This window comes from Sesamum indicum, linkage group LG5 (genome assembly GCF_026168435.1).
Source record: "Sesamum indicum cultivar Baizhima isolate 11 linkage group LG5, ASM2616843v1, whole genome shotgun sequence".
Taxonomy (NCBI): Eukaryota; Viridiplantae; Streptophyta; class Magnoliopsida; order Lamiales; family Pedaliaceae; genus Sesamum; species Sesamum indicum.
The window spans coordinates 5,924,412-5,936,576 of record NC_142661.1 but is presented as its reverse complement, the minus strand read 5'-3'; the positions used below and the strand labels follow the sequence as shown (position 1 = coordinate 5,936,576).

General features: G+C 36.4%; 1 protein-coding gene across 1 annotated transcript; it reads right to left on the bottom strand.

Moving 5' to 3' along the window:
• Positions 1–4,583: 4,583 nt before the first annotated feature.
• On the bottom strand, positions 4,584–6,624 carry LOC148788059 (uncharacterized). The gene has a single exon (XM_088880284.1). The coding sequence runs from the start codon at positions 5,679–5,681 to the stop codon at positions 4,584–4,586; it is 1,098 nt and encodes a 365-aa protein (XP_088736410.1). The 5' UTR covers positions 5,682–6,624.
• Between the last annotated feature and the right edge of the window lie 5,541 nt (positions 6,625–12,165).

Genomic DNA, 12,165 nt, shown 5'->3' with positions numbered 1-12,165 from the left:
TTTATTTAACGAAACCCCTATATATTTATAACTATCATTTTTAATAACACCTTAAATTAAATTATCCTTAAAACCTCATTCTTCCTCTTTAACAATATATTATTTCTTAAGTATAGTTTTCGGAATATTCTTACGGATTTCTTATCAATTTCTCGCTATTATATAATTTAATTAAATAACAATACGTAAAATTACGTATTTGGTTAACAATTCCGATGGAATTATATAAATTTGCTACAGCAACATTCGAATCTAATAAATTTAATAATCTAATCAACCAACGACATCATTTTTATATCCGATTCTATATTTAATTAGACACTATTTTAAATAGCCAAACCCGTAAAATATTCCGATTAAATAGTACATCGCTTAATATAAACAATATTTAATAAATGGACTAATTAGATAATATAATTATATAAATTAATCAAAATTAAAATTATAATTATCGTACCTCGGTTTCTTTTCCTTTCTCGGCTGAGAGGAAATTGCAATTTCTCAATTCTCAATTGTGTGTGTTATGCTTGTGTGTATATATAAAACAAAAAAAGAGAAAGAGTAAAAAAATGAAAAAGAGAGAGTGAGGCGGTGGAGGGGTGATGGCCCCACCTCCCACTCTCAATTCTCTCTCTCTCCAATTACATGTATATGTATATATTATTCATTAATATACATATACTAATATATATGTATTATTTACTAATACATATATATAAATAATAATAATATTATTATTATTATTTATTTAATTAGACTTTTCTTAAAATACCCATCACGTCCCTCCTAAATTTCTTTAATTAATATAATTTGCTCTCAAATATTATAACGAGCCCCAATTTCATCCATTCAAGTTTTATTATATTCCAATTATGGAGCACAATTTATTTACTAATGAACTAAGTTTTATGAAAATTTACCAATTAATCCCCCAATTAGATATTATAATTTTTGGGGCGTCACAATTCTCCCTTCCTAATAAAAATTTCGTCCTCGAAATTTAACTAACTTACCGGCTCAGGGAATAAATATGGGTATTTTTCCCTCATGTTCTCCTCAACTTCCCAAGTGGCTTCCCTTGGAGAATGATGACTCCACTTGACCTTCACCATTGGTATTTCTTTATTTCTCAATTTCTTTATACTCCGGTCCAGAATTTCCATTGGCTCTTCCACATATGTCAATCCCTCTGATATCTCTATCTCTGGCTCATGCAAAATATGACTAGGATCGGATCGGTATCGCCGTAGCATAGAAACGTGAAACACGTCATGTATCTGCGATAATTCTGTCGGTAATGCTAACCGATAGGCTAGTGGTCCAACTCGCTCCAGAATTTCATATGGCCCAATATATCGCGGACTCAGCTTTCCCTGTTTCCCAAATCTCAAGATTCCTCTCCATGGTGATACTTTTAGAAAGACTTTTTCCCCCACTTCGTATTCCATCTCTCTACGATGCTTATCAACATAACTTTTCTGTCGATCCTGTGCTGCCTTCAAACACTTTTTAACTGTTTTTAGCTTGTCCACTGTTTCTTGGACTAACTCCGGCCCTTCAAGCTGTCTCAATCCCTCAATATCCCAACAGATCGGGCTTCGGCATTTTCTTCCGTACAAAGCTTCATATGGAGCCATACCAATACTGGAATGAAAACTATTATTATAAGCAAATTCCATCAGTGGTAGATGATCATCCCAGTTTCCTCTGAATTCAATTACGCAGGCTCTCATCATATCTTCCAATGTCTGAATCGTCCTTTCTGACTGTCCATCCGTCTGAGGATGAAACGCTGTACTGAAATGCAATTTTGTACCTAGCGCCGTTTGCAAGCTTCCCCAGAAATGAGAAGTAAATCGAGGATCTCTATCAGAAACTATAGAGATAGGAATACCATGTAATCTCACAATCTCTGAAACATATAATTCAGCGAGCTTATCCAAGGAATCATTTTGACGGATTGGCAAGAAATGTGCAGATTTAGTCAGTCTGTCAACAATCACCCAAACAGCATCATGTCTTCTGAATGTACGTGGTAACCCAATGACAAAATCCATAGTAATCTTTTCCCACTTCCATTCAGGTATAGTCAAAGGATGAAGTTTACCAGCTGGTGCTTGGTGTTCTGCTTTTACCTGCTGACAAGTTAAACATTTCGCTACGAACTCTGCCACATTTTTCTTCATTGTTGGCCACCAGTAATAGGGTCTTAAATCTCGATACATCTTGGTACTGCCAGGATGCATAGCATACGGTGCGTAGTGTGCCTCGTGCATAATTTCCATTCTCAACTCCTCTACGTTCGGCACGCATATACGTTTTCCATTAAACAATGTGCCATCTTCTTGGATTATAAATTGATCGCTCTTTCCTTTTTGCACCTTAGCTTTCATCCTCTGTAGATATGGATCTCTAGCCTGTGTATCTTTAATTTTATCCTTAAGGGAGGGCTTCACTTGTATCGTAGCTAGTAGAATATCACCACCAATGCTAAAGTGTACATCCATAGCTCTAAGGGCAGTCAAATACTCCATGTTATAGCAGATCATACCCGCAAGTTGGTCCACCGTCTTTCTACTCAAAGCATCTGCTACAATGTTTGCCTTCCCGGGATGATAGTCAATGGTGCAGTCATAATCCTTCAAAAGCTCCATCCACCTTCTTTGCCTCAAATTCAACTCTTTCTGTGTTGGGATATACTTCAGACTTTTATGATCTGTAAATATTTGAAACGTCTCCCCGTATAAATAATGCCTCCAGATCTTCAGTGCATGTACTATGGCTGCTAACTCCAGATCATGGGTCGGATAGTTTATCTCATGTGGCCTCAACTGCCTCGAAGCATAAGCTATAACTCTCCCATGCTGCATTAAAACACACCCAAGTCCTTGTCGTGAAGCGTCAGTAAATACCACATATCCTCCATCCCCAGACGGCAAAGCAAGGATAGGTGCTGAAGTGAGTCTCTTCTTCAACTCCTCAAAACTCTGAGCACATTTGTCATTCCAATTAAATGGTGCATTCTTCTTCAACAAGTTCGTCAGAGGTTTTGCGATTATAGAGAAGTCCTTTACAAATCTTCTATAATAACCAGCCAATCCCAAAAAACTCCGGATCTCCGACACATTTTTAGGTGGTTCCCATTCTAAAATAGCCTTAACTTTTGCTGGATCAGGTTGTACTCCTTCTTTGGAAACAACGTGCCCCAAAAAAGCAATTTCCTCCATCCAAAACTCACATTTGCTGAATTTACCATACAACTGTTTCTCTCTCAAGATCTGTAAAATTGTCCGTAAATGTTGTTCATGTTCCTCGGGACTACTCGAATATATCAAAATATCATCAATAAACACAATCACAAATTGATCAAGGAATGGTTGTAACGTCTTGTTCATCAGAGCCATGAAAGCTGCAGGGGCATTTGTTAATCCAAATGGCATAACGATAAATTCGTAGTGGCCATACCTGGTCCTGAAAGCTGTCTTTGGGATCGACTCTTCCTCAATCTGTAGTTGCCAATATCCTGACCTCAAATCAATTTTAGAGAACACAGTGGCACCCTTTAGCTGATCAAGCAGATCGTCAATTCGTGGCAGAGGATACTTGTTCTTGATTGTGATTCGGTTCAGCTGTCTGTAATCAACACATAATCTCATACTCCCATCCTTCTTCTTTACAAACAGTACTGGTGCTCCCCACGGTGAAATACTAGGTCGGATGAACCCTTTATCCAATAGCTCTTCTAACTGCTTCTTCAACTCTTTCAATTCTGACGGAGCCATTCTATACGGTGCAATTGAAATAGGTGCCGCTCCAGGAATAATATCTATTTCATAGTCTACTTCTCGATGAGGTGGTAGTCCAGGTAATTCATCAGGAAAAACATCAGGAAATTCCTTCACCACTGGAACGTCTAATACACCCGGACTAACTTTCATGGTATCGTGCACACTAGCTAGGTACGCCTCACACCCTTCTTTAATTAGATTAAAAGCGGTCACAACAGAAATTAAGCAGTTAGGTATCACTTTTCTTTCCCCCACTATAACCGTCTTCATCTGCCCATTGACTTCAACCATCACCTCTTTTGTTTGACAATCCACCAAAGCATGATTACTAGCTAACCAGTCCATCCCCAGAATGACATCAAACTCCCTAAGGTCTATTACAACCAGATCTACATATAAAGTAACACCCTCCACCACTATTGGACAAGATCTCACCACCGTATTCACTAATACAAACCCACCAGCAGGCATAGAAACATGTAAATCATGTCCAAATGGTTCTATTTTAGCATGTACATGAGATGCAAAATCACGTGATATAAATGAACAAGTAGATCCTGGATCAATCAATACATGTGCACTAAAATCGCAAATAGGGAAGGAACCAGTGATAACCTCAGGTGCCGTAGGAGCTTGCTCTTTTGTGATTGCATACACCCTGGCTTGTGGTTGAGGCTGACTACTTTGTCCTGTTGACGTCATAGAAAGATTCCCGCTACCTCTACCACCTCTGCCTCGCCCTCTGCTCGTACCTGCCCGTTGTGAGTTTTCCCCCACATTGCTAAACTCTGAAGTCTAAGGTCTTCTGGAATTATTCCTCCATGTATGACAGTCTCTGATAATGTGTCCTGGTTGATGGCAACGATAACATACAATTGGTTGAACTCCCCAACATTCACCAGTATGTCTCCTACCACAGTTAGCACAAGAGGGAATAGATCTTCCACTAAACGATCTGGCTGGACCCTGTCTTGCTCCAGATCTAACCGAAGTAGGCCCACCTCTACTCGAAAATACTGAAGAAGACCTGCTAGTCTGACATACTCCTCGGCCTCTGAACCAACCCCTCTGCGGACCAGAGCCCCTAAAGGAAAATGCACCACTCTGTCCCACCGTAGGATCCAGGTTACCTGTTAATTTCTTTCGTTTAGCTTCAGTTGAGCTCCTTTCAATGGATGTCTCCTCTGCCCTCAGTGCCGCTTCCAGCAGTGCACCATAACTTGGAGGTTTGATTGCTATTTTTTCCCGAATCTCGAGTCTCAACCCCCTTTCAAATCTGTCTCTTCTCAATTCATCAGTACTCACTTCTTCTGGGGCATATTTTGACAATCTCACAAATTGCAATTCATATTCAGCAACAAATAACTCATTCTGCTTTAATTCCAGGAATTCAACTTTTTTACGGTTTCTGTAGACTGGTGGAGTATATTTGTCAGCAAATTCTTTCAAGAAGTTATTCCACGTCAATGTAGCTGGTCGGTTCCTGCTCCCTGGGACTGTTTCCCACCAATCTAAGGCATCTTTCTCCAGTAATGACACTGCATACCTCAACTTTTGCTCAGAAGTACACTCGATCCTGTCCAACACCCTTTCCGTGTTTCTCAGCCATTCCTCTGCTTCAGTAGGATCAGTTGTACCGGCAAATACCTTCGCCCCCTGTCTCCTTACTATTTCATAATTTTTGTCAATAACTGCATCATGTAGTTGTGATTGTGGCGATGGAGCCATCCTCTGCATCATTTCCATAAACTGTTGCATAAAAGGGTTTATTTCTCGTTGTGGGGCATTTCTATTTTGGGATTCTAACCCCTGATGTTTTGATCCTGAATCATGACCCTGCACAGACTCTATTGACTCAGCTGGGCCAGCAGCGTTTTCTCTTGACGCCTCCATCCTATATAAATTACACACATGTGAGTAGATCCTGACTCCAGAAGTACACTCGATCCTGTCCAACACCCTTTCCGTGTTTCTCAGCCATTCCTCTGCTTCAGCAGGATCAGTTGTACCGGCAAATACCTTCGCCCCCTGTCTCCTTACTATTTCATAATTTTTGTCAATAACTGCAAATACCTTCGCCCCCTGTCTTCTAGATTCTAACTCCAGAAGTACACTCGATCCTGTCCAACACCCTTTCCGTGTTTCTCAGCCATTCCTCTGCTTCAGCAGGATCAGTTGTACCGGCAAATACCTTCGCCCCCTGTCTCCTTACTATTTCATAATTTTTGTCAATAACTGCATCATGTAGTTGTGATTGTGGCGATGGAGCCATCCTCTGCATCATTTCCATAAACTGTTGCATAAAAGGGTTTATTTCTCGTTGTGGGGCATTTCTATTTTGGGATTCTAACCCCTGATGTTTTGATCCTGAATCATGACCCTGCACAGACTCTATTGACTCAGCTGGGCCAGCAGCGTTTTCTCTTGACGCCTCCATCCTATATAAATTACACACATGTGAGTAGATTCCTAACATATAAACCTTAAGTATAAAATAACATTTCATCTACTATCCCAAGGAAATCTAATCCCTGCTCTGATACCACCTAATGTAGCACCCCCTTTGCTACAAGGGCTATATCTACCCTAAACGTCATACTTATAGCAATCCCTGTGTTTATAAATATAATTGCACATAATAATTTAATCCATATGAATACGTAACCCCAACGTTATAACAACATAATCAACCCACAACATCATATATACAAATCAAACACCTCGAGTAGTCCACCACAGTTAATCTCCATTCCTACGTTCTCTTTATACAAACAAAATAAGATTCGTACTCTAGCTGACAAAAAGGAGAAACAGCATACTGGCCCGACTTGACTGAGTATAGTGCGTAGACCTATTCTTCAACAGTCAGATACCTCAAAGTCTACTCCTGAAAGAAAATGTCAACAGAGGGATGAGCCTGCCACTCAGTAAGTAAATAATCAGCCCTATCTATATATGTACATCAAACACAGCCCAAACATGACAAGTAGGCAACATGCATGGATTACAGTCAATTTAACTCCAACATAATCAATTGTAGTACACCACATAGCTATCTCACAATAAAATAATCAATTAAACTTCTTTTTCCCTAGTTTGCTTACCAGAAGGTGATATCGTGTTTTTCCCGTCAACTCAATCTCACCGTCATATAAATTTAAGTGAATCCCCTTGACAGCCGGCTCATCAATCTCATTTCGCATCATAGCTCTTTCAATTCGCATCATAGCTCTTTTATTTCGCATCATAGCTCTTTTCACATCACATCTTTTTTTTCATATCGCATCAAAGCTCTTTTCATTTCATTTCTTTCTCATATCGCATCAAGGCTCTTTTCATTTCATTTCTTTCTCATATCGCATCAAAGCTCTTTTCAACACGTCAAGGGGTATTCACGCCACAATTATATTCAATTTCCACCACTCCCTCATTTCCACATATCACCATTCTTGTAAGCAACTAGTAACGTAAAACAATATATCATTGCATTCTCATTTTCAAACATCCACAATACATCAAACAACAAACATATTATTCCAACGTATTTCCTCATTCCACGTACACAATACCGTCAATCAAATCAAATCATTAATCACTCATATACTTTCAGACAAATTAGTGGCAGCATGAACCACAAATTTATATAACAGTAATAGCACAAATAAAGAGAGCATATATAGATAATACTAATTATTTACTTACCTCAACCTCACAACGTTTCTTTCTACTCAATCGCTAATTGTCAGCCATTTCACCTCACCCCCGTATCCTATAATGAGTTATACTACACACTATTAATATATCGAGAATATTGTAATTCCTTTTAAATACAATATTAAATATTATTCGTACAATTTTTAATAATTCTTTAATATTCCACTTCTATCGAAATATAAATCTTTGTTCTAGTTCTTCTCAATAACTCGACACTATAGGCTTCATAAAAGTATTTATAATTTGCCAGGTGAGTCATAGGAATTTATTTAACGAAACCCCTATATATTTATAACTATCATTTTTAATAACACCTTAAATTAAATTATCCTTAAAACCTCATTCTTCCTCTTTAACAATATATTATTTCTTAAGTATAGTTTTCGGAATATTCTTACGGATTTCTTATCAATTTCTCGCTATTATATAATTTAATTAAATTACAATACGTAAAATTACGTATTTGGTTAACAATTCCGATGGAATTATATAAATTTGCTACAGCAACATTCGAATCTAATAAATTTAATAATCTAATCAACCAACGACATCATTTTTATATCCGATTCTATATTTAATTAGACACTATTTTAAATAGCCAAACCCGTAAAATATTCCGATTAAATAGTACATCGCTTAATATAAACAATATTTAATAAATGGACTAATTAGATAATATAATTATATAAATTAATCAAAATTAAAATTATAATTATCGTACCTCGGTTTCTTTTCCTTTCTCGGCTGAGAGGAAATTGCAATTTCTCAATTCTCAATTGTGTGTGTTATGCTTGTGTGTATATATAAAACAAAAAAAGAGAAAGAGTAAAAAAATGAAAAAGAGAGAGTGAGGCGGTGGAGGGGTGATGGCCCCACCTCCCACTCTCAATTCTCTCTCTCTCCAATTACATGTATATGTATATATTATTCATTAATATACATATACTAATATATATGTATTATTTACTAATACATATATATAAATAATAATAATATTATTATTATTATTTATTTAATTAGACTTTTCTTAAAATACCCATCACGTCCCTCCTAAATTTCTTTAATTAATATAATTTGCTCTCAAATATTATAACGAGCCCCAATTTCATCCATTCAAGTTTTATTATATTCCAATTATGGAGCACAATTTATTTACTAATTAACTAAGTTTTATGAAAATTTACCAATTAATCCCCCAATTAGATATTATAATTTTTGGGGCGTCACAGTTAAATTTTTTAGTGTTTGACTGAGACCTCATCACATTAAATTTTGCATGCACAAATATCAAATATTCAAACGAATTTAAATAAAAACATTAAACGCATCACATGCAACAAAATTAAGCATACCCCTATTGGATGATCACGAGCCCAAGCTATGCAGCCCACTAAGACCGTAGTCAGTCTAAGGTACATCTAAGGTGGCCATAAGCTATTAGAAATGTAATTTACTCATTAACATATAGATGGGGCTTCTAAGTCCTCCATGGGGCTCCTTCTCCGTCGGCCTCCTCCTTCGTGGACCTTCTTCTCCATGGACTTGCTTCTGTAAAACTAAAAATTCCACCAAAAATATATTCTAGTCTCATTACAATTTAAAAACAAATCCTGATCAATTGTTCAGGAGAGTGCACAATGGGAGGAAAGCAAGTCTTATTTTCAAGGCAAAAACGAGCGAAGGAGGAAGATAACAAAAAGGCATATGGGCCCACCAAACATAAACAAAGTAAGTAAATACATTAAAATGGTCAAGGGCTCCATGATCATCCATTTTTATCCAACTAGCAAAATAATCCAATTAAACATGCTGGACATAAAATAATGCATTCCATGCATTAGAAAAATCATGATATCGAACATTACAAAAAAAAATTATATGCAGAAAATACAACTTTAAAATTGCAATCGAAAGGATGATAAAAATATGTGCATCCAATGCACAAAAATAAACCATATTAAGAAAAAAATTTAATTTTTTCCTTCTTATGCGAACGGGCGGCTGTGCAGCACCGACCGACAGTTGCTGCTACAGTGCTTAAATTATTTTTTTGATTCCACAAATTAAACTAAAAAAATAACCAAGTTTTACAAAAAAATTCAAATTTCTTAAATACTAAAATCATCCAATTAATCACAAAATTATACAAGTTAATTTCTACACATAATTATCAATAAAATAATCAATAAAACATGCTTTAAAAATATTAAAACATGTTGACATGTTTATTTGACATAAAATCGTTGAACGTTCACAAGAGATTCCAACATAGGAATTCTCTAAAGATGATCCATATCACACCAAAAAATGAGATAACAAAGGAATCAGGATGATAAAACTCACCCAAGGTAAGATGAAGGGGGCAATTGAATTATGATGGAGAAGGAGAGGGAATTTTTCTATTGTATTTTGTAATGAATTATTACCCTAATAATCATACACAAAATATATTTATATACCTTGAATAGATAAACAAGAATGTGTCTAGATACATTCTATTATCTATGAGGTAACTTTTCAATCCGTTCCAAATAGAGAAGAGCTAATTATGACCACACTAACAATTTCTAAAATGCAATTCTTTGGTCAACTTTTCCTCCATCAATTTTGCTAGTGCGCCTTAGTTATTGGGCCGATGTTATGTAAAGTAAATTCAAGCCCAATGAATTTTAATTAAATCTAATATAAAATAATTCATTTAATTCATCCCACTAGGTATTTAATCTAATTAAATATTCAAGATGAAATTGTCTCTTATTCATTAATGGAATCCAATTCATTAAACTAATAAAGACAAACACAATTTCAATTAATTTAATTAGTCTAAACTTGGGCTATCCATCCAATGTACCCTCATGTGTGAGTAATCAAATTACTTACATCTTATGGAATTAATTTCTTAGTTCCTTATTCTTTCTCGGTTATTCTTTCAAGAAAGTCCGTTACCATGGATGGTCGTCTAGCAACGGTCCATGGCACTAGAGACTAGATGAATTTTTGTGCTAACATTTACTTTCACCAGTCCGTACGGGTACGGTCCTTTCTTCTATCATCTCCTAGGCTTAGTTGAGGGCATGGAATTAGGTGTCAGTTCCCATCTTGGACCAAACATCTATGCTTAATACTTGAGATAACTTTACACCAAGTTTCTTGACATAGGAACCTCCTTTTCCTATTCGATCAACGACTGTGGCTAGAGATTCATAAGACGTGAATGCATCTCCAAGTGAATAGGAGATACCTCTATCACATACTGATAGGGGATGGATCCTCTTCTCGGAACTCACCGTCCTCACTACACACTTTGACTACACTTGATAAGGCTTATGATAATCACGTTTGTGACACAATCACCTCTTCCACAGATCTAAGATACAGTCATCATATGTATATGACTACTGTGATTCCTTAAGTTTGAGAACTACTCCCTTACTATCCGAGCCAAGGACTCAAGTATACTGACTAAGCTACTGAGGCTTCCATATAACGATCCCCACGAGTCAGTTCACTCAGTTGACCACCTTGTCAACAAATCCACTGAAATTGCAAAGATGTCCAACGTCTTTCGCTGATGAAACGCAGCACTCATCAAATGAATGCAATACTCAGTGCAAGTCTCTGTAGGACTCTCGATGCCTAGTCTTGAGGTCATTGACTTCGAATGTTTTAGACCAACCCTCAAAAGTTAGTTTCATAGCTTCCATCCAAAATGCACAACCAAACTACATGGGTTATTGAGTGGTCTGTGGGCATTTGTTGTGACGTCAAAGTAGTGATTGACGTAATATGACAAAGACAACAGACACATGTGCTAAAGTCACTTACCATATTCGTCGGAACAATACTGATTAAATAAAGATTTCTTGAATAATTCTCAAAACTGCCAATATTGGCTTTTCACCTTTTCCAACAGTTCAATTACTAATAAACTGATTAAAAATTTAAGTATGGTTGCATCCACTACAAGTGAATACCTTTCAGTATAATTAATTTTTGGCCTTTGAGTAAAGCCTTGGTCAACAAGTCTAGCCTTGTATCTTACAACTTCATTTCATTCATTTCTCTTTGGTACAAACAACCACTTATAGCCAACTGGCTTGAACATCTTGTGGTACTGGAATAACAGATCCAAATACTTCTCGCTTATTTTTAATTTTTTTCAATTATTTGTGTTAGCATTCTCTACAGTTTGAGAATCATTTTCATTTTCATCCATGGTTTCGACGGCTACAAAATAGGCAAAAATCTCATTCATTTCAATTTCTATTCAAGGATAAATTTCATTTTTGGTCCAATAAGTGGACTCGTTTTCAATTTTGGCCGATAAGGATCTAAAAGTTCCAATCCTTCCGTAGTGACAAAGAACTTCTCCATTTGCATCAGTGTTTTATACTTTTTTCCTACTAAATGGGAGAGATAAGAAAACAAATTAGCTATTCATATACGGTAGAAGAACAAATAAACCTTTTCCACCAAATTTTCATTTATTAGTATAATTTCCCTCCAAATTTTCACCCACCTAATGGAAAAATAATCTGTCATTAGCAACTTAATGATTGCTCCTCTTGTGTACTGACATTGGAAAAGAAATGCACATATTGGATGGAATGTGTAAATCATCTACAGTATGGTACCAAAATTAAAAACAGGTCCATTTATGCGA